General features: G+C 43.5%; 1 protein-coding gene across 2 annotated transcripts in view; it reads left to right on the top strand.

Annotated features, from left to right (window-relative positions):
* Positions 1-22253, top strand: part of CMTR1 (cap methyltransferase 1) — a 29653-nt gene that overhangs the window by 2878 nt on the left and 4522 nt on the right. For both annotated transcript variants that reach the window (XM_032995311.2, XM_032995310.2), the window contains 21 exons: positions 2312-2454; positions 5961-6119; positions 7446-7538; positions 8267-8338; positions 8985-9079; positions 9184-9256; positions 9461-9659; positions 12178-12296; positions 12538-12634; positions 13861-13993; positions 14552-14731; positions 15134-15190; positions 16170-16227; positions 16882-16950; positions 17125-17256; positions 17759-17881; positions 18594-18685; positions 19309-19377; positions 20803-20850; positions 21426-21538; positions 22064-22172. In XM_032995311.2, the coding sequence (XP_032851202.1) occupies positions 2312-2454; positions 5961-6119; positions 7446-7538; positions 8267-8338; positions 8985-9079; positions 9184-9256; positions 9461-9659; positions 12178-12296; positions 12538-12634; positions 13861-13993; positions 14552-14731; positions 15134-15190; positions 16170-16227; positions 16882-16950; positions 17125-17256; positions 17759-17881; positions 18594-18685; positions 19309-19377; positions 20803-20850; positions 21426-21538; positions 22064-22172 (2233 nt within the window). The remainder of the gene's footprint in view (positions 1-2311; positions 2455-5960; positions 6120-7445; positions 7539-8266; positions 8339-8984; positions 9080-9183; positions 9257-9460; positions 9660-12177; positions 12297-12537; positions 12635-13860; positions 13994-14551; positions 14732-15133; positions 15191-16169; positions 16228-16881; positions 16951-17124; positions 17257-17758; positions 17882-18593; positions 18686-19308; positions 19378-20802; positions 20851-21425; positions 21539-22063; positions 22173-22253) is intronic.

Here is a 22253-nt window from a genome sequence, read left to right as displayed (position 1 = left end):
TATTGAGTTTATACATAGGTCAGAATAGGCTGTGAGCCTCAATGTTTAAGAAACAAGTTGTTACAGTTCAAGGACAATGTTTTGGATAGGGTTAGTTGTTTAGTAGTCTGTTACGCCCATTGTAGTTTCTGAAGAAAGAAGTGATTTGGGATCTGATCTCAGCTGAGCACGGCCTAGCAAATGTTAAAAGCAAGAAGAGTTGTGAAGGGACTGTCTTGAAATTTATGTAGTGGGTATTGTGTTAGAGGCACATCACGAGCCTCTGGGAAATAAGACATGGCTCAAAGGCCGGCAGCAAAGTTAATTCAAGCTGTGTATTGGAGAAGCAGAAAGCAGTAACTGACCCTAAAGCGAAATCCTTTGTGACCCTGTTCATATCGAAGAACTTTGTGAAGGAAAGAGAAATGCAGCTTGTGTGACAGACGTTTGAAGATCACGATGAGTATATAATATTGCAAACACAAGTTAAATCATAGCCTTCCTTGTCTTGAGCTTGAAGCCTCAAATGTTGATACTGTAAAACTCTAGCATAGTAGTTATGTGGAGACACAGGTTCTGATTTTTAAAAGCTGATAGTTCAGCAACAGGGATTGAACAGACATTGAAGGGGTTTTAACTACAGTCGTATATTTCACTGTGGTGTCTTTCATTTTCACATCACTTTCTTGTGATGGCCTTTCTTTACTAATTATCCAGTTGTTTCCTGTTACTTCACTGACACTCAGTTTTCCAAAATAGGAAAATATAGAGTGTGTTGAGAGAGAAATAATCTGTGGGGATTTTTTAATCAGAAAAACGTAAGAGAAGTTCAGTTCTTCTTTCTAGGTAATTATAATGTCTGTCTGTTTTCAATGTTTCTATGGAGCTAGATAATTCCTTTCAAAGTGTTAAACAGAAAAGATCAACTCTGCTAACTGTGATTTGCTGCATTATCTCAGGGCAACTTATGAAGTTCAGCTTCTCCTAGTTGTAGGAAGTAGCACAGAATGATTTCTAGCACTCAGCAAACAAGGGAGGCTCAAGAGGCAGAGGTCCAATGAAGAGCGTGGCTGTGCTTGCTGTGGATTGCTGCTCCAGTAGTTTACATCCTGCCCCGTGGCATTAACTTTAGTATGACTGACGTGGTGCTAGGCAAATTTCGGGAAGAAAATTTGTGTTATTGCTTCATCCTGGCAGCGATATTACCCCAGGAGAAGCGGAAGGACTCGGTGGGTTGTAGGGCCTCCCTTGCTACCCACCTGTTGTGGAGCAGGCTGTGAGACAAATGATACAACTACTACGATTCCTGCCCAGATCCCAGTTTTATCCAGCCCAGAGCAAAAAGGTTTGGGCATCTCACAACTGTAGAGCAACAGAGAGGACTATGCAGCCCGTACAGGCCTAGGTTCTTCCCAAATAGATCCCAGGGTGGAACTGGGCATAGAGCTTCATTGTTTGGTGCCCATGAAGGCTCTGCTGCATCAGTTTCAGGTGACAAAAGTTTATTTTGTGTGCCTGTTGTGTATGGTGGTAATTATTACTTTGATTGGACCATTGACTTGATTAACTTCTTCCTCAAACCTTCGTCTCTGTTGGGGTGTTTTAAAACTAGAATGGTGTCTTCTGACATTATTTTTCACTTCGGTTTGTATGTATCAGTAAACTCTAGAGTTGAAAAACTCTCATTTGCTGTGGTGAACTTGTGGATCCTTGCTACTGAGGTGAGTTGTGGAGTCAAACTGAAGTTTAATATGGGGACTAAGGGGTTCAACTCTTTTCTTTCTGCAGGGTTGGCCCTTTGGTAAATGCCTGTTTGCTTGATGTAGATTTTTGGTTAAGTTAGGGATGTGTTTACGCCAGTAGTTAGGTAGGAAACAGAGGAAAATCCAATATGTTTTATCAAGGTGTCAGTAATTGTCTTTATCCTCGGGAGGGAATCTCTGTGGACTTTCTCAGCTCCTTGGGATCATTGCAACGGTCAAGCACACCACAGTGGACTATCGTGGTCATGCTGTGGCCTGCTCTGCGGTTGTAGTGGGGTTTGCCCACCCGTTTGTTGGGTCTGGAACCCCCTGACTCAGAACGGTCGCACGTGTCCCTGAGACAAAGGGGCAGATAACCAGGTGTTGGTTCCATGGGATATTTTTATATTATACCTGTGTGCTTCCTGTAGTGCGTTTGAGATTCTGAAGTGTCCTCTCTGTGTGTATGTTGAGAGGATTTAATGAGTCACACTGTACAGTTCTTAATGTGATTCCTGAGATGCCTTTCTTCCATTTTATTTTCATACTCACTTTTCTCACCTTTCTTTTTTTTGGCTTTTTGCTTTCAGAGTCTTCCAGTAGCAGCAGTGGGTCTGACAGTGAGAGTGATGAAAAAAGACCAGTCTTCAGCAATGAATTCAAGCAAGACTCTCTTGTGGAGGGTACTTCATCTCGCTACTCAATGTATAACAGTGTCTCCCAAAAGCTCATGGTAGGTCAAAATAGTTTTGGACCAAACCATTAAGACCTGATGAGAGCAAAGTGAAAAGACCAGTCTGTTTTAAGATATTTTGATTCTGATTCTGATCCTCCTTGTAGCAGGGCTCTCTGCTTCTTTGAGCTAGCTAGTGAGCAATTGAGGGAGGCTGAGAGATCTTGTTTGAAGGGCATCTATTAAAAAAGAAAGTTGATTTGTGTTCAAGGCCTAGAATCAGGGAGGTGAATGTGAAGGGAAGGTTCTGGGTCAGGCAGCTTGAGCTTGAGAAAATGAGCCCTACTGTGTGTTATTTTGCAATGCTTAACAAATGCCTTGTAAGGAAGGCCTTAACAAATTCTGTGATTGACATTAATTTGTTTGGTCTTGGAGGCTGGCTGGCATACCTTTGTAGAATTACTACCTTAATAATTAAGTTATTTCTTTTTGTTTCAAGTAGTACCACTTTGCTTTATGTAGGGCCAGAAATTTTTAGAAGGGCAGGGAGTTGTGAATGATAGTGATTGGGACAACTAAACTTCGAAGGAGATCGCCAACCCCTTAATTGAACAGTGTTAGCGTGGGGAAGAAAGTACTTTTAGGAAGTTTAAGCAAATGATTGATTCTCTCTGTCTCATGGTAGTCCCATATTCGTCAACTTGTTCCTGAGTTTAAAAGCAATAGTGGTCGTGTGGTTTGGGCTTGGAGGGCAACTGAGCACCATGCAGCTGCTCACTCCCCCTTTCCCCCCTGGTGCTGAGAAGGAGAAAATAAAGCAAAAGGTTTGGTGGTCTGAGCTCAGAGGGCAACTGAGCACCACACAGCTGCTCACTCTCCCCTTCCTCCCCAGTGCTGGGAAGAAGAAAATAAAGCGAAAGTCTTGGGAATCGAGATAAGGACAGAGAGGAATGACTTGTTCATTATGGTCACTAGCAAAAGACAGACTTGTTAGGGGAAGGAAAAAAGAACATAAATTTAATACAGACACTAACAAGAACACTTAACGGGCAGCGCAGGACGGTGAGAAGTGTTACCACATCTCAAAACCACTTTTCCCCTATTCTTCCCTTCTTCATGGGCTCAGTTTTACTCCTGGTATCTTTACGTTCTCCCTGCCAGTGGCACAGCAGGACGGGGAATGAGGGTTACGGTCAGTCCTGCTGCTTCTTTCCCCTTGGGGAAGGTGGGTGGGAACTCCTTGCATTCTTCCCCTGTTCCAGCATGGTTCCTCTCTCACAAGAGGCAGTCCTCCACAAGCTTTCTCTGACATGAGTCCCTCCCACAGGTCACAGCATTTCCCATGCCGCTCTGGCATGGGTCACCCTCAGGCGTTGCAGTCTTCCCAGTGCTGAACTACAACAGCGGGAGCTGCTTCTTTCCTCAGAGTCCTGGCCTCCTTCAGGCACAGATGCCTGCTCTGCTGTGGGCTCCTCCACAGGGTGCAGGTTGGACTCTGTTCCACCGTGGACCAACATGGGTGGTGGGGGGCATAGCCCTGCTGTCTCAGGACGGGATGCAAGGGGAAGTCTCTGCTCCGGCAAACCTCCCCCCTGCCCTTCTCCTTTCTTCCACTGACCTGGGTGTTTGCATAGGTATCCTCCTCGCAGCTGTTCCTCACAACTCCCACTCTTCCTCCCAGGTTCCCCTTCTTAAATATGTTATTGCAGAGGCACAGCCACTGCTGCTAATTGGCTCAGCTTTGGCACAGAAGTGGGTCTGACTTGGAGCCAGGGCAGCTTTGAGAAGCTTTTCACAGGGGCCACTGCTGTAGCCCCCTCCACCGCTACCAAAAACCCCACCACTGACTCAAACCCAGCACAAACAGGCTGTGGAGAAGAGAAATCTGGTTCAGCGCATGCTGTTACACTTACTTCCTGATGCAGACTTCATCACTGTGGTATTGTATCTCGCAATCCTGAAAGAATTTCCATTCTTGAGAACAGAGAAACAAAAGTGTTATTTCCAAGAACAGCAGGGGACTTGAGATGTAGGGTTGTTTATTACTTGAAATGTGGCAGGAAGTTTTGGACTTCTGTCCCTGAATTCACGTCTCCTTTTGTTCTGTGCTGGTGCTGTACTCACAGGAGCAGGGGTCAGCAATCTTTCCATGGTGGTAGGTGAGCTTGTACCTGCCTTTGCCAAGTTAGAAGTTCAGTCTTCTGCTAGGAGCTGGAAAGTGCTAGCTGCTGCTAGGAGCGGGAATAGCGAGATACTGCCTCTCAAGGAGGTGGAACACTGCTGACCAGCAGGATCATACTTTACGTGAGAAAAGAACTTTCAGCTTTTGCTGAATTCAAAACTCAATGGGATCCAGAGGCTCAGAGTTGCTGATAGTGCCTCTTTGTCGATAAATCCTGTTGCTGATCATTCAGAATCTGTCCACGTGCATTTTTGGCACTGGGCTGCAGTTTGCTGATTCTAGCACAAGACTGTCTTTTACTTGGAAAGTTCCCTCCTGAGCCGGTTGGGATGTGTGCTTCCAATTGCCACAATACAGGAGCTTCTACTCCTGCATTTGGGAGCCTTTTGTTTGCAAGCCCTCATAAATTTGAATATAAAGATTGATGTGATAGCAAGTCTGGTTGCATAATTTGGTAGCATTAGATAAATAAGGAAAACAGTCCTTGATTACCAGATGTTCAAAGTTCTGTCCTCAGAAAACAAGTGTATAAAAGGCTCAGTGGCTGTCACATTTGGTGTACATATTTCAAGGTCTGATTCGGAGCCAGGTAGCAGAGGCAGTAGGAAAACACCACGTACCTTTGCATAAAACCTGTCAGATGTTCTTGTGTTGTTTCTCATAGGGATTGGTAATAAACAATGTTTTTGTTGCTTCTGGCAGGAAGGAATATATAGATAACATTAATTCAAAGTGAAACTTAAGGATTAAGTCTTTTATTTACTTATTGTCTTGTAAATGCATACTGGAGGCAGTGAAATTGACTGCATTCAGGCTTTTTGTTCTCTTGTTGCTAAAATTTATGAAGAGAAAAGCCTGAAAAACTAGCAGTTGATGAACATATTTATTTTAACCTAAGAGATGGGAATGTGTTTCAGGAGCAGCGTGTCTTGCATTCCTCCTCTGAGTTTTAGGTGAAGTTTTAACTGATGCTTGGAATGTCAGTGAATGCATATTCACAACAAAGCATATCTTCACAACGTGAATTTTTTCCTGTGCCATCATCTTTTGTTTCATGAACCTTCCATGCTTACTGAACACTGTGATGAATGGCTCCAGGCTCCTCACTACTACTCCCTCTGAGCAGGCTGTTCCTGCATTACTGAACCTTTTGTAATTTGCTGTCATTTCAAACATCATTCTTCAGATCTAGTTTTTTTGTGTCCTGCCTCAGTGAAGTGAACTCTGTATTAAGTCCTGAAAGCCACAGCTGAGATTAAAAACGCTCAATTCCCTCAAGTCACTTCAGGGTGATGTGCCATTTTCCCTGCTAGTCTTAACCCCAGTAGCAGTACATAAACTCAAGTTCTCTTGCCTCAGCCTGTTCCCTTTGTTTTCATTATAGGCCAAGATGGGCTTCCGGGAAGGAGAAGGTCTGGGAAAATATGGCCAAGGCAGGAAGGATATTGTTGAGGCCTCCAATCAGAAGGGAAGGAGAGGCTTTGGGCTGACCCTCAAAGGATTTGATGGGGAGCTCAATATTGATTGGCAAGATGAGCCAGAGGTAAGTACTTCCTCTTTTGAATCCCTTTTTCTGTTGCTCTGTTCAGGATTTGCTCTCTGGGAATGATGTTGAGTGTTGTCTGATATAACTGGCTATCATTAAGTGGCTCTACTGGGTAGACCCAAGCCTTATTTTGTCCCAGAACAACATGGCAAAACTTGTTTTCCATCACAAGTATTAATGTTCTGGCACAAAATTGGTTTCAAATGGATTGTTGCTGTGGTCTGGAGGATTTGTTTCTGGGTCTGAAGTAGTGAATGGGATTGAAAATTGTTACTAAGCTCTTCTGGGTTTACCATTTTTATTTTGTATATCCTTTTTCTATGCCTGTATAGGTGTTTTTTTTTTTAAAAAAATGTTCTCTGGGTGTGTATAATAGTCCCCAATAAAATGCTCAAATGTTCTATCTGCATGTCTTATCAAGCTCTTCTACAGGGAAGAGCACTGGGAAATAGAAATAGATGGTTGTCAGGAAAATAAAGCCCAGATTTGATATTATTTAGTGTGGATTAGCTCCTGTGTGTTTGTGTTTAAAAATAAAAAAAGCGCCAAATCCTAGGAATCTGGCAGCCAGAAGGTCCCAGCCATAGTCAAGGACATCAATGCCTGTCAAGTCCTGTATGGTGCATGTTGTAGTACCTTGCTCTCCATTCTTTCAGTTATTTTCAGCAGTTGAAAATGATATTGGAGGTTATTGCTTGAGAGCCAGGAATTTGAGACCTGTTGTGTAGGCTCACTGGTTTAGGTCCTGTTCTCCGGTGTGTTTCTACAGCACACAGCAGTTAAGTGTTATCACCCTTGTGGATGATACTACTATAACAAATATAAGAAGGTTAGCAGATCTTAGCAGCCTCTTTTTGTTGAGAAAAGTAGCATCATTTTGATCTTAACTGTTAAAACAATTCCTTGTCATGATTATAAAAATTGTTCAAAGCCTGAATGAAGTTGTGGAATGAGGGAGCCTTTCAGAAAGAGCTGGGAGGAAGAAGGTGTAAAGCACCATCAGGAAGTGTGTTTTTTTGGCAACTGTCTTGCCATGTCTGTAAAATGTACCTTGAGAGTACGAAGCTTTTGCTTTGCCTTGATTATTTATCAGACTCTAATGAGAGGAAAGTGGTGTGGGTTTTTCTGATGTGGGTGGTTTTTTTTTTAATCCAAACAAATAAGACATGTTTTAGACTAAAAGAAAAAAAACCTTTGTGGTTGGTCCTAAAGTAATGGCATAACCCCTTATGCTAGGATTGGGACGCAAACTTCTGGGGAGCAATTAGTTGTTATATTTTGCTAGCAAAAATGTCTTTGGGTGTTTCCATGTCTTGTTCACAGCCGAGTGCTTATGAGGAGGTGGACTGGTGCCTGGAGTGTACCACAGAAATCCCCGATGCGCAGGAGCTGAAGGAGTGGATGACTGTGGGGAAGGTATTTGTTAGATCTCACTACTTACCAGCCTAAGACAACTCAGGACCACTCAGCCTGAAACAATTGCCTTGTCAGGGAGTTGTGGAATAACCTAGGCTGGAGGGAACCCCTGGAGATTGTTAGCGCAGCTTCCTGCTTAAAGCAGGTCCAGCTGGATCAGGTTGCTCGGGGCCTTGTTTGGTTGAGTTTTGAGTATCTCCAAGGATGGAAATTTCACAGCCTGTTTGGGCATCCGTTTCAGTGTTTGACCCAGTTGACAAAAGGAAATTTCCATATGGCCAATCAGCATTTTTTGTGTTGCAGCTTGTGTCTGTTGTTTCTTGTCCTGTCGCTGTCCATCTCTAAGAGTCTAGCTCAATCTTCTCTATTTTCTGCCATTAGGTGCCTGCAGGCAGCAATAGGATCTCCCTTTCTCCATTCTGAACAAACTGTCTCGCCTTTTCCTCTTACACCAGGTGCTTCTGCACCCTTGTCACCTTGGTGGCCCTTTTGCTGGACTTGGTCCAGTATGTCTGTCTTGTAGTGGGAAGTGCTAAACAGGATTCAGTATTCCACATGTGGTCTCAGGAGGCCTAACAAGGGAGAATAACTCAGCCTGCTGGCTATGCATTTGCTAATACAGCCTAGTGTGTGGTTGGCAGCCTATATCTATTGCTGGTACATGTTGCATTCTGAGATGATCATTACTGTGTTTGGTAATTGTTGCCTGTGTTCTCATCCTGTTCCAGAGGAAGATGGTGATTGAAGATGAAACGGAGTTCTGTAGTGAAGAGCTTTTACGTAATGTCCTGCAGTGCAAGGTAAGTCCCCTTCTTTAGAGAGGAACTGAAGTTTTAGAGAAGCAAGTGAAATAAATAATTGAAGAGGATTGAGTAGTTTACTTAAGTGATTGGCAAGACCCCAGCACATCTTCTTTCACCTCCCTGCCACTGGTGTGACCTTGCATCCTGGTTGTTGCTGTCTGTTCAGCAACCTGTTTCGCACCTCAGCCTTTGAAGAGATGAATGAAAACAGTCTCCCTTTCTTAGTCCAACTGAAAGGCTGAAGACTTGAATAAGCTGAGGAAATAAGCTCCCTTTCTTTTCTTGTGTGTTCCATCTTCCCTTCTAGATTTTATCACGCCCATGTAAACTGCAATAGAGAGTGAGCACGTATATGTGAGAGAGAAATACCTTAGGCTGGGACTGCTTTTGAGGGCCTAACCACATTATCACTGTGGATCTATCAGTACAGAATTCTTCAGTGCCACTAGATTTTCTTAAGAACTGGAGTGGCTTAGAAGAGCGAATATCATTATGTGACAGAAAAACATTCTGTATTGGTGAACCAAACCCTGCAGAGTTTTCTGTCTAAGGGGAGAGAAGCACGAGCATAGGAAATGCTTGTGCCTACCTATTGCTCAAGCCTGTGCCAGGTCCAGCTCAATTTTTTTTTCTGTTTGTGCAGAGTGTATTTGATGAGCTGGATGGAGAAGAAATGCGTCGAGCCCGAACAAGGTCTAACCCCTATGAGATGATCCGTGGAGTTTTCTTCCTGAACAGGTTTGCAGAACTGCTGGTAGTGTAGCCTCTTTCCCATTTATGTCCACTTCCAGCCTTGGAAGCCAAGGTTGAAACTTAGTAGGTTCCTACTTATGTGTTCACAGGGCTGCAATGAAGATGGCAAATATGGACCATGTGTTTGACTACATGTTTACAAACCCTAAGGACTTCCATGGGGTGAGGGCCTCTATTTAACTTTCAGACTGCAGTGATTTCTCAAAGAATGGAGAAGGTGGGGAGAAAGGAGAATCCTTAGGATACTAGCTGGGAAAACAAGTGCTTGAAAGAGATTTCTCCAAGTAGTGCAATTTGTGGTGTATCTGGGTTGACTGATGGGAGCTGTTACTGGGTTGGTAGAATTTCCTCAGTTTCCTTTTGCAGAGGCCTTTGATAAAGGAGCGAGATGCAGAGCTGCTCTACTTTGCTGATGTGTGTGCTGGTCCTGGAGGCTTCTCCGAGTATGTCTTGTGGAGGAGGAAGTGGCATGCGAAAGGATTTGGCATGACCTTGAAAGGACCAAATGATTTTAAACTAGAGGATTTCTATTCTGCTTCCAGTGAGCTCTTTGAACCTTATTATGGTATGTAGTGCATGTGTGAGTGTTACCTGATGTTTTTGCTTATTCTGCAGCCTCTGTATCAGGAACGAGGCTGCTATCGATCCCAGCATGGGGATCTAAGAGAAGCTTGTTTAGAGGGAACCATTTTTCAAGGTAGAAGGGAGCTGTCATCTAGGAAGGGGATTGAGATTGGTGAGCTTGCATATCAAGTCACATTTCTGCATTTATTTCCAGTCTGCCCTGGGAACATATGTCCCATTGTAGTAGTTGATGCTTGAGTGCTTTGCTTATCTGAAAACTGTAGAGTGCTTTAAGATTGCTTGACAATATTTTTCCCACTTCACTGATGAAGTGAAAACACAGTGAGATGACTTACCATAGAATCATAGAATGTTCTTGTGTTGGAAGGGACCTTAAAAATCATCTAGTTCCAACCCTCGTGCCATGGGCAGGGACACCTTCTACTAGACCAGGCTGCTCAAAGCCCCGTCCAACCTGGCCTTGAACACATCTAGGGAGGGTGCAGCCACAGCTGCTCTGGGCAACCTGTGCCAGTGCCTCACCACCCTCACAGGAAAGCATTTCTTCCATATATCTAATCTAAATCCACCTCCTTTCAGTTTAAAACCATTACCCCTCATCCTATCACTTCACTCCCTGATAAAGAGTCCCTCCCCATCTTTCCTGTAGCCCCCTTTAAGTATTGGAATGCCACTATAAAGTCTACCCAGAGCCTTCTCTTCTCCAGGCTGAACAACCCCAGCTCTCAGCCTGACCTCGTAAGGGAGGTGCTTCAGCTCCCTGACTTGCCCAAAGATCTATTTGCAGAGCCAGAGATAGAAACTTTACTTGCCTGACTGGCAGTATGCTTCTAATCAGACCTCCCTAGCTCTGCTTTGATAATTGATTGTGTGCTCTTAGTAAAGATAAATAAAACAGGTTTGGGCTAGAGGCTGTATCTGAGTCACTGTGACTAATTGAGCTTCTTAATCCAAAATGGTTTAAGATAACATGTTTTACATTGTTTTGAGACAGGTTAAGCAGGTGTACACAGAAAATTGCTGCATCTGACCTCATGGAGGGTAACTTGTTAAGCTTGGTGATATGTTTGAGCCCTCCATTTGCATAGCCTCTAGGAATAGGAAGGGAAATACATGGATTGCTGCTATTCCTGCTTCTTATTTCAGACTGTGTAAAGGAAACTTGCGTGTGACTGTCTTGTAGAGAAGAGGGTTTGCTTTTGCAATTGTGCCTTTTTTTTTTTTTTTTCCCTCCACCACTCTGACTCTTCTTGACTGCCACTTTTGACACCTGACCATGAACTCTTAGAGAATGGTTAGCACTTCAGGATTAGATCTGTTAAAGAGAAGGTTCATGGCAAGGGCAGCAAGGCAGATATATACATTGTTTTAATGGTTGCAGCACTTGGATCTTCATAACTCACTTCAAACTGGTGTTCTTATGGAAAGAAGGAGATACCTGGAGAAATGAATAGCCCAATGACTTTGATGCATTTTCTTGATTCGTTTCTGTCTGTTACGCTATAAAGTCTAGTGAGATGTGTATGAACTTTCTTCCAGTGATGGGAAGGAAGAAAACTGCTGTGATATTTGTGTTGTGAAGCATGGCAATGAATTCTAGCATCAGTTTACTTACTGAAAGGATGATTGATGAAGAATTTAGTTATCAAAGCACTATCATGCATCCTGATCTCTGTTGCTTTCTAGTCCTCCAGTTCAGTTAATAGAAGCTGTAGCTGTAGAAGATTTATAGGGACTAATACCAAATAGGAGTTCAGGCTTCTTCAAAAACAGAATTGGTGAGCTCTAGAAGATGCCTTAGATCAGCTTTCTAACACACCAACCTGGGGGACAATGTACCTAGCTTTAAAAAGAGCCATGTGGGAAAACTGTACGACCATTTGTGCACAAACCCTATTTGCCTTTCCCTACTTCCTTTATAAACTTGTTTGCAGAATTTTTTGGGGGTTGCTTTGTTAAATTCCAGATTACATTGGGTTTGAAAATAGAGCATTATGTTTCATTGGAGTGATTTGAATTTTTAGTAGAAAGTTGCCAGTGCACAATATAAATAATTTTGCCTTGACTGTAAAAAGATGTTATTAACAGGTGAGCTGTGCAGTGAGATTGAACCTTACATTTTTAGTAGGTTCAGCTATGTGTCATTCCTACTTGGATGAGAATATTATGTTGTCATGTAGTCAGTTCTCATCTCAGGGGAGGGCAGCAAATGATTTGTCTTTTGCTGAGGCTAATGTGCAACTCATCATTTGAGCATGGTTATTATATGTTTATTTGTTATTATATGGTTATTTGTTTAGCCCTGACCACATGATCTGAATAATTTTCTTAAATTAACAAGCATCTTCGATGGTGAACAAGGGAATGTGTTAATGCTCATTTACCTATTGAGGATTGTGTAATTTCTGATTGACTGAATACAATAGATCACCTGTACCTACTGATCTTTTGTCTGTACTTGCAAATGTGTTAGTAATTGTCTCTCCTTTTCCCATTAGGAGAGGGAGGGATTGATGGAGATGGAGACATCACACGCCCAGAGAACATTACTGCTTTCCGGAATTTTGTTTTGGACAATACTGATCACAAGGGAGTGCATTTTCTAATGGCTGATGGGGTTGGTCCATTTCTTTTCCTTCCTGCACTAATGACCAAAACCGATACCTCCTTCTGCATATAGTAGGATATTTGACATGTGTCCATAGTTACAGTTTGAAATTCTTCAAGGCTTGCCATTAAAATTCCTGGTGGCAGTGTTTTTTATCTTAAACAGAAATTATCATGATTTAGCTATACAGAATCCTTTGCTTGACCAGCAGATTTGTGGGGATACTAGTCATATGCTATGTGATTTGCAGGGTTTCTCAGTGGAGGGTCAGGAGAATCTGCAAGAAATCCTAAGCAAACAGCTCATGCTTTGCCAGTTCCTTACAGCACTGTCTATTGTCCGGACAGGTATGTTTTATACATTAATCTTCCTCCTCATTCTCTAAAGTGTGGGTGGCATTGTGGAAGGATGCTGTACAGTTTTTATTAACATGCCACGAAGTCTGCCCTGCAGTGAGGCGAAGTTGCGCAGGATTGAGTGTGTACACATACATCCCGAGATGTTTGTCGAAAAGCTAAGAGAACTGGGGCAGAAAAATAAGATTATCTGTGTCTATTTTGCTTTTAATTAAAAGCTTCAGGTAAAATGAATTAGTTTAAAGCTCTTACAATGTGTTATGTAAATGTCTTGGGCTAAGGTCACTAGTGTGATAACTGGACAGTATATCTGAGTTTTATGGCACTAGTTGGATGCAGCTGCTTTCTGAATATTCTATCAGGCTGGTTGGAACAGAGAGCAGTGTTTGTCTAGTTTATCCTTCACTCTAACTTGTGGCTTTTCTCCTTTAAATCTGCCATCTCTGTGATCAGAGCAAGATGATGTTTCACATTGCCTTAGCTGTACATCATTGCCAAATGATGGACATTACAGCTCTATCTGGTTTTGATGGCTTCTCTTCTGCTGAGTTTAGCATGTGGGACTGATGCAGAAGATAAATGATAACACAGCAAGTGCTTTTACCTAGTGCCCTATGTTTAGAAGTACCCGAGGCAGTGATCTACTTAGTAGTAGTCTCAAATGTGGTAGAAGGAGCAACCTTCTTTAAGTCTTTCCTGTCTGGGTAGATAATAGCTCTATATATAAGACTGCTTTATGCTTGAGGAAATTGGGAATCTTGTTTGAAGGCAAGGGGCAACATGAGACTCTCTTCTAGACAGTGAGTTACTCTGTTTAGGTAACATCTGTTGGTTTTCACCTCCAGCCTGAGGTTTCTTGTTGCACCTATCAGAGCTCCTCTTTCACTGAGGCTTTCGCATAGCATGCTGATGTGCCATAGGGCACGCTCAGGGCCTGGAAGGGAGGGATGGGAGGTGGATAGAAGGTTTGCTTGTGAGACAGAACACTGATTTGATCCTGGTCAGGGAAATGCTTTTCTCTTTGCTGTAGAGATATGGGGAAGATGGTTCGTGGAGCCCCATTTGTCCCACTTAATGAATGTGTTTTAGATGCTGTTTAATTGTACAGAAACACTTACCAGTCCTGCAGAAAAAGTTATTGAGATGCTGGGTATCTCCTTGTTTCCTTTTAATCTGCTGGTATTGGTGTTCTTACTCTCTTTTTTTTTTTTTTCCAGGAGGACATTTTGTCTGCAAAACATTTGACTTGTTTACTCCATTCAGTGTGGGACTTGTTTATCTGCTGTATTGCTGCTTTGAGAGAGTGTGCATCTTTAAACCTGTGACAAGCCGCCCTGCTAACTCGGAGAGGTGAGTGTCTTGAGCATGAGGGACTACTAAAGAAACCCTGTCCTCTAAATACAGTGACAGATGAATTTGGGTAAGTCTAGCAGAAGCTCTGTGACCTGCCTGAATTGGCAACTGTCTTGGAGGAGGAAACGTTTTAGATGCGTATCAAAAATTATGATGTTTGACAAGGTAAAGAAGGTATTTGCCAAATTACCCTTCTGGGGAGAAAGCAGTGGAACTGAATATATATCAGATTCTGTTTTGCATGAAACAGCTATGTTTTCAATGAAGCTAGAGCATATTATGTGTGGTGATATTGTACCTGTCAAGTTTGGCAGAACTGATTTACTACTTGAGGGAGATCTATGGGGTTTTTCAATAGGGTTGAGTTTCCCAGTCTTTCCAGAGTGTAGAAAATGTACAATGACTTTGTGATAGGTGAGATTGCACCTTTCTAGGGATACCCATGAGAAAAGAATTTCTGGGATTTGGGAAACTGCCCTGATAATGGGAGCGTGGCAGGGAAGTTGGCTGTGTGGAAGAACTGAAGCTACATGATCTCTCTGCCTTGCTCTGCAGGTACGTGATATGCAAAGGATTAAAGCTAGGGATCGATGACGTGCGGGACTATCTTTTCATGGTGAACATCAGACTCAACCAGCTGCGCAACTCTGATGTGGATGTGAATCTTGTTGTCCCATTGAACGTGATCAAAGGCGACCAGGATTTCTATGATTACATTGTCCAGTCCAATGAAAAGTGAGTGCCCGTAGGCAAGGAGGGCTGCTGGCTGCTGGCTGTTGGCAGGTTAACCAACATGGCGTTCAGTTGTAGCTTCTTACACTCATGGAGGTTCTTGTTGAAGCTGCTACACTGCTCTGCTTTTACTCCCCGAGAGGCTTAGCAGGGCAGAGGGACCCTGTGCAGAGAGAAATGTATACTGTTAGTGGCTGACCTCAGAGTACTGTGTAGAAAAGAAAAGGGGGCTACAGCCTAGTTCTTAAATGGTCTTCCTGTCACTTTGAATCATGTTGGCAATGATCCATCCCTGCTCTGAGGATCAGACTGGCTTCCTCCTGTTGTCCCAGCACTCTTCCTTGTTTTGAACGATATCTGTGGTGATTAACTTGCTCCCTGACTGAAGCTTGTCCTCTCTTTCAGCCACTGCAAAGTTCAGATAAAGGCACTAGCCAAAATTCGTGCCTTTGTTCAAGACACGTGAGTATATTCATCTGGCTTTCGGTGAGGACTGAATTAACCTACTATAAATGAATTGCTTTGGTTTTAATGTGTTCTTGATTTGAGCTGGTGCTTGGCTTGGCCTTTGGAGCCAGGAAAGCAAATGTGGCTTTTAGGTAGCTCAGTTTGTACCTCTGCCTTAGTTATTTGCAGAAATGAGTGGGTGGCTGGAAGAGTCTTGAAAGTTGATGTTCTGTTATCACCCTTGTTGAGAAGGCTTCCATGCATTGTATGATTTCTGATTACCACAAGTGGGCCTGCTTCTTGGCAGGAATGTAACCAGAAAAGGAACTCCCAGTTGATATGTTCAATTCTACAGTAACCATCTAAGCTGGGTGTGGTTCATAGCTCTTCATTTTCCAGGGGCAATTCAAAGCATCTGAGTTACATACCCAGACTTACCTAAAGCTTATGATGGGAATTTCTTGCATAAAACTAAACCCATTGCAAGGTATAGCTGTTTCCCTGGCATGACTTTTCTGTTCAGGTGTCATTCAGAGATAATAAGGAATAGAAAGTTGAGTGAATCTGGTAGTGAGGAATTATCTAAGAGTTAATTCTAACATTGTTGCTGGGTTTTGTGTGACATTCAGCAGATCTTCACTGCTATTTGTAAATAGGGCTATGTATCCACCCAGCTCTTGGAGATCAGCATAAGTTCATACAAATACATAACTTCTTGAAAATATTGATGCCCAGTGGTGCTTTCATGGGATGGGGTAGTGGCTGCTAATCGGTAGTGCAAGGCCAGGAAACAAAGCTAAAGATGGGGATTGGAGATGGGTGGAGGGTGGGGAAAGAAGTCAGCATCCTCTTCTATGTAACCTGTTGAGAAACAGTGGATGTTTGTCATTCCCAAGCCAAACACTGAAAGATGCAAGTCTTGTAGGTCTGGGATATGTAATGCTGCAAGAGCAAGGAGGTTTCACCATCTTACCAGTCTGCTGTCTTTCTCCAGGACGCTGATTGAGCCACGGCAGGCTGAAATCCGAAAGGAGTGTCTCCAGCTATGGGGGGTAAGCAACCTGCCAAGCGGGGAGGTCGTGAAGGTGTCCTTGCTGTGGTGAAACAAGATTGGAGCTGCAGTGCAGATAAGACTTTCTAGCCAGAGGTTTAATATGTTTTGTGGGAAAGCCAGAGACTGTTTCAAGCTGTTTATGTGAGCTAACAGGATGCTTCTGACTCATTATGTGTATGGCTCAACTGAGCAGGCTTATGTGCTGCAGTTGAGAATATTTCATTGTACACAGAGTGAACTCAGCACCTAGTTCCCAAACAGCAGAGCTCTCCAAAAGGTCTGTTTTATGAGTCTGCAGTTTCTCTTTTCCGAGCATTTGACTGCAGTGGGGCCATAGATGTAGCAGTTGGTTTCACAGGCTAATTGTGTGTCTTCCATGAAACAGTATTTCATCAAAATACGCATGGAATCAAAGAATTAGCCTGAAACTTTCTGAAGTTGCCTGTTGTTTCCTGTTAGATGTGGTATGCCTACATTTAACTTAGAAAACACATGAGACCTTTTATTTGCCAGATGACCTCTCCAGCAACTGGAATTCTAAGAGCTTGAGTTTCAGGGGGCAGGACGTTCTGACATGTCTTGAAACCAGAAAGGTTCTTATGAATGTGCCAAAGAATAGCACTTAGTCTCCTTTGTTTGGATTTGTTTTCAGATTCCTGATCAGGCTCGTGTGGCTCCTTCATCTTCAGATCCCAAGTCCAAGTTCTTTGAGCTGATCCAGGTGAGACCTTACCCAGAAGCTTGTTCAGAGTCCTTTCATACCAATAGAATTTTTCCCCGTAGGAATCAAGAGATGAAGAAGCTAGTCCTGGATTATCGTTTCATGTAGAGGTTCCATTTACCTGCCTGCTGACGTATCGTGTCTAATTTGTCTTCTCCATACTTTGCTCTTCAGGGCACAGACATTGATACCTTCAGTTACAAACCTACCCCTCTGAATTCCAGTACACTGGAGAAAATTCGCCAAGTGTTAGATTACCGGTGCATGGTGTCTGGAAGTGAGCAGAAGTTCCTCTTGGGGCTGGGGGTAAGTGCTGAGAACAGTCGGGGAGTTTTTGTGGTTCATTTCAATGCTACTACACTGCCTCGCCGTTTCGTTCCATCTTTTCCTGTCCTCAAAGGCCAGAAAGGATCCCCATCAACAATCCCTGAGACTACTGGTTATTTTATGTTTTGTTCCTGACTTCACTGCTTTTCACACTAATTAACCCCGTTTTTGTAATTGCAGCCTACACAGGGACCTGAACTCTTGCTATTGTCTCTAATTATCTTCACTGTCCTTTTAAAGTTGTTCTATTTCTGGTTCTTTGTGCGGGTGTGAAAAATCATTGGCAGATTAGAATCAGTGTTTTTGTTCCTTTACTGTAGAGATTAAGGTTATTCCTTAAAAATTCTGACAAAGAAACTGCCTGTGGCAGCCGAGGACAAAAAGATTCTCTGAGGTCTGCTCTACAGTTAGTCAGAGGTCTCTCCTCCACCCCTGCCCTCATGAAGCTTTGTCTGAATCTGACTCTGCCTTCTACACACAGAAATCACAAATCTACACCTGGGATGGTCGCCAGTCAGATCGCTGGACAAAGCTGGATTTGAAAACGGAGCTGCCACGAGATACCCTTCTCTCTGTGGAGATTGTTCATGAGCTGAAAGGAGAGGTAGGAGGCTCTTCTCTCCCTTACCAAGTGGCTGCAAATATAATAAGCAGTTTCTCCTAATCTCTCTAAGATACTGCGGAATAAATATTCCATCAGTGCCCAGTGCAAGTCTTTTTGCATATGATCTTTAGAGAAACCATTTTGGATTAAGTTTCCTTCTTTCTGTCCAGTGCTAGAGATACGAGCTTTTAACAGTATTTTGAAAACACTTTGGACCTTACATGTTGCTGTTGTCCTACATGCAGCAGCAGATGATGTTGCCAACGTGACTTCATGTATCCTGTGGCTCTTTGGGTATATAACTGCTCAGTTAGTGATTTCAGGCCTTGGGGAAAAAGATTCTCAAGGTATATTCACAGTGCAAGGTGTTGCTGCCTGGGAGTTTGCCCGTCCTCTGGCACCTCAGATGAGATTCCTGTGGCGCACTGGACTTTGTGCTGTGGTACCTGATAAGGTACAGAGTGCTGGTGATGGCAGCTGTGGTCCTGCCCTCTCTCCCTCCCCTGAGACCGAACTGTGTAGTTGAGATGCACCAGTTCTTGGAGGGTGGCACACTACTGTACGATGGGTAGCAGGGAATTTGTGTGCTTCTAATATCCAGAAAGGTGCTTTCTTGCTAGAAGAGAATGATGTCGTGTCAAAAAAACGGGCTGTAAATCAAAGCTGAAATAGCAATAGTCTGAGTAGTAAGTCTCTGTATTGCCCTCCCTAGGGGAAAGCCCAGCGGAAAATCAGTGCCATCCACATCCTTGATGTCTTGGTGCTGAATGGCAATGATGTTCGAAAGCAGCATTTCAACCAGAGGTATGTAGGAGCTGGAGAAGCTTCTTTCTTGTACATGGGTAGGAATGACTGGGAAACAGCATTCATGCTAAAAGCAGAATGCTGAGCTCAGAGAGACAAGTGCATTCAGCTGAAACACTGCTATAAAGATGAACTGTGAATGAACCTGCTTTGAAGTGAAGTGCACATAGCCTTTTCTAACTGCACCTTCTCTGTGCATGAGGGCAGGTCTAGCTCCTTCCTTAGTCTGGGTACACTGAGCATCCTGGGAATACAAATGAGCATAGCTGATAACTGGCTGAGGGAGAAGGAATGAGCCCCTCAGTTTCCTTCCTCAGGGACACAATGTCTCTTCTACTAGTCCTACTTTCCTGCTGATACACCAGTGTGTTCATCAGCATGTGGGCTTGTAGAGGAAGCTGTGGAGATCCATTCCTAATGGATAATAGCCAGCATTATGGGGCACCGAGCTGGGAGGGTAGGGTGAAGAAAAAAAAAGGTCTTGCTCAGTACCCATTTGGTTAGCAGTGGAGGCAGTCTGCATGTACTAAAATGTCTGATCAGTTATTCTGCTGAAACTGTTACCTACCTGCTGTGCTGAAGATCTCGTTCCATTGCTGGATTCTCCTTGTGCTTTCATTCAGGATTCAGCTGGCGGAGAAGTTTGTCAAAGCTGTTTCTAAACCTAGCCGGCCAGATATGAACCCCATCCGGTGAGTGGCAACTCCTTCCCTCAGCCTGGCGTGCTTTGGTTTCAGTGTGGTGGAGGCTGAAGAAAAGGAGCTGAAGGAGAGTTAAATTTCAAGCTGAAATTCATAGTTCTGCTATCTTCAATGGAAAGAGACTAAAAGCCCTTTAAATATCTAACATAAAGGTTGATAGTGCAGAAGTCGTGCCGTCGTTTCACATATCATACTCATGTTTTTCTTGTAGGTGGATTGGCTGGTGCTGATTTCAAATATGTGCTATAGTAGGTCTAGCACCCAGTTAGCTTAATCATTTCAAAGATTTCCATGTCCTTGTCTGCCATGAAGGGTTGGCAGCAGTAGAGGTGCTGACTGTTGTTAGATAAATGAAGCGCTGACCAGCACTTACAGTCTCCAAATGGTTAGCCTGAGGAGAAGGCTTTAGTTACAATCCGAAGAAAGTTCCTGAACAAAGGGCTTCAGCTTTGCCTTCTGACTTTCCATATCATTATTTCTGCTGCAGTGGAGCACAAGAGCATTGTTGTGCCAGGTATCAGACAGGCACTGTGGACAAAACAGCTTCCATTTCAGAAGCTAGAAGTGCAATGATACTGTGAGAGAAGCTGGAGAAAGGGAAAGAGGATGTTTTCCTTGGTGGCTTAATGAAAGATGAGTGGGATCCCAGTTAAACTCAAAACAGACCTTTGCAATAATTGGAGGAGCTCAAAATCTTGGGGAGGACTGAAGGTGAAGTGCGGAGGAGAGCTGTAGAAAAGGGTTGTAGCAGGGTCCTTTGCTCTTGCAAAAAGGTGATTGCTGTGCTTTTTGAAGCCTGATGCTTGTAGCAGGGAGTGGGAAGTGCGGGCTGGGGTTTCAGATCAGAGGCAGTGTTTTTGAAACTTTGAGTGTCTCAAACAACAAAAGCAAAAGCAGTTTGACATAATAAGAATGATGACTCCAAACCATCTTTGCGGATTTAAAAAAAGAAACCAAACAGCTGTTTTTACCTCCTGGTGACTAACAAGTTTGTGGTGTCCCTGAGGATAATAACAGTGAAAATTAGGCAGTTTAGTTTTACTGCAAGACCAGCATGCTGAGGCCAGAACCTGCCTGGGGCTGACCTTGGTGAATTTAAAACAAAAGCACCCAACTTGCATTGTTCTTCCTCTTTTGTCTACTCAGCCTGAGGTAAAAATGCACAGCTTCCTTAGCTTCCAGGCCACTGGTATGCTGCTTACAGCAACCCAGCCATGAGCGTGCAGCTGTTGGGTTTTCTCAAGCCAGGAGAAATGAGGCACTGGAGCATAAGACTGAGAAGGGTGACCCTCAGTCGTGCCTGATCACCTCATGCTGTACAAAATGAACTGCTTGGCTGCTCCCTGTAGCTGGGACAGAAAAAGAGGACAGTTTAAATTTTTTTTAAATCATACTTTTTGCCTTTTCCCCCCCCAGTGTGAAGGAAGTATACAGACTGGAGGAAATGGAGAAGATTTTTGTGAGGTGAGTGACTGGCGCAAATAAGAGACTTCAGGGCCCACTGAGGTTATCAGCCACCAGTGCACAGGAATGAGAGGGATGTGCTGATCTATGCTTGAGGAGTCCTGGAGAAAGAGCTGTTAGAGCTTGTGCAGCTGGTGGCTGCTGTTTCTGAGATGCTGCTGACTCAGAGCATCATCCTGATGCCATAGATGTGGCCAGTGCACTCTACCACAGCAGGAGTAGCAACGGCGCTCGAGTTCGGGTGCAGAAGCCTCCATGGCTTCAGGTATGAACAGAGAGTTCATACCTGAAATGGGAATCCCATTTGGATTAAGTGTGGTAGATCATCACAGATCCTTCACTGCAGCACTCTATTTGCTACCTGATCTAGACAGCTCTGGCTGGTTTCTCTAGCCGTGTGGGGGAGGCAAGAGACTGAGTTCTCCAGGACGCGATGATTTTTGTCCTGTCGCGTGCGGTGCTGCCAGGTTTCACTGTGACAGTCTGGAGAGGGGGTGCAGGTGGTACATTGTGTGCAAGAGGATGGTAAAGTAAGAAGCAGGGAATCTCTATTACTCCCTTCTCTCAACATTTAGGTTAGAGATGAAAATCATCAAGAGTTCAGGGGGAATACCCCGGCTATCCTACACCGGCCGTGATGACCGGCACTTTGTGCCCACAGGACTCTACATCGTACGGACTGTGAATGGTAGGAAGAGAGAGTCCCCACTCTTACTTAACTTTTCTTAGTATCTTCAAATAAAAAGTATTGACCAGGCTCGTCTCTTTTGTAAGTTGGTAAAAAATCAGTGAGAGTATTCCAATGGCTAAGGATTAACTGTTTGCCTGTAATGAGTGTAGCTTGGATTTGGATAAGGTTTAGGGTATTTATATGATAGATTTTCTGTTGCAGGTTGATTAGCTATTGTGTGGGAAATCCCATTCATTTACAAGACTGATGACTTTCTTTTTAATGAGATCATAATTTTTCATCAAGGTATTTTCCTGACATGGAAATACCCTAATTAGAATATCAACTTTTAAATGCAAGAAGGGAGATTTCTCAGTGACTAGAGAACAGCTTGGAAAGTAGGTCTTCCTGGGGGAGGAAAGGAGTAAGAGAAGGATCACAGTTATTACAGATGTCTCCTCTCTGCTTGCACTGTATGTGTATTTATACTGTACTTTTTTCCCCTTTCCATTTTCTTTATAATCCCTGTGATTCTTCTGCAAGATCCCTGGACAATGGCATACAGCAAAAACTCCAAGAGGAAATTCTTCTTCAACAAAATGACCAAGCAAGCGACGTATGACCTCCCTCCTGAATCCATCGCACCCTTTCAGTGAGTACAAGCCAGAGCTGAGGCTACACAAGGATAGCTCTGTGTGTGGGGGGGTAGGTGGGTGTTTGGAAGGGAGTTCAG

This window comes from Tyto alba, unplaced genomic scaffold, assembly GCF_018691265.1.
Source record: "Tyto alba isolate M040663 unplaced genomic scaffold, T.alba_DEE_v4.0 Super-Scaffold_16, whole genome shotgun sequence".
NCBI lineage: Eukaryota > Metazoa > Chordata > Aves > Strigiformes > Tytonidae > Tyto > Tyto alba.
Note: the sequence above shows the minus strand (reverse complement) of the source record. Positions and strands in the feature narration are given on the sequence as shown.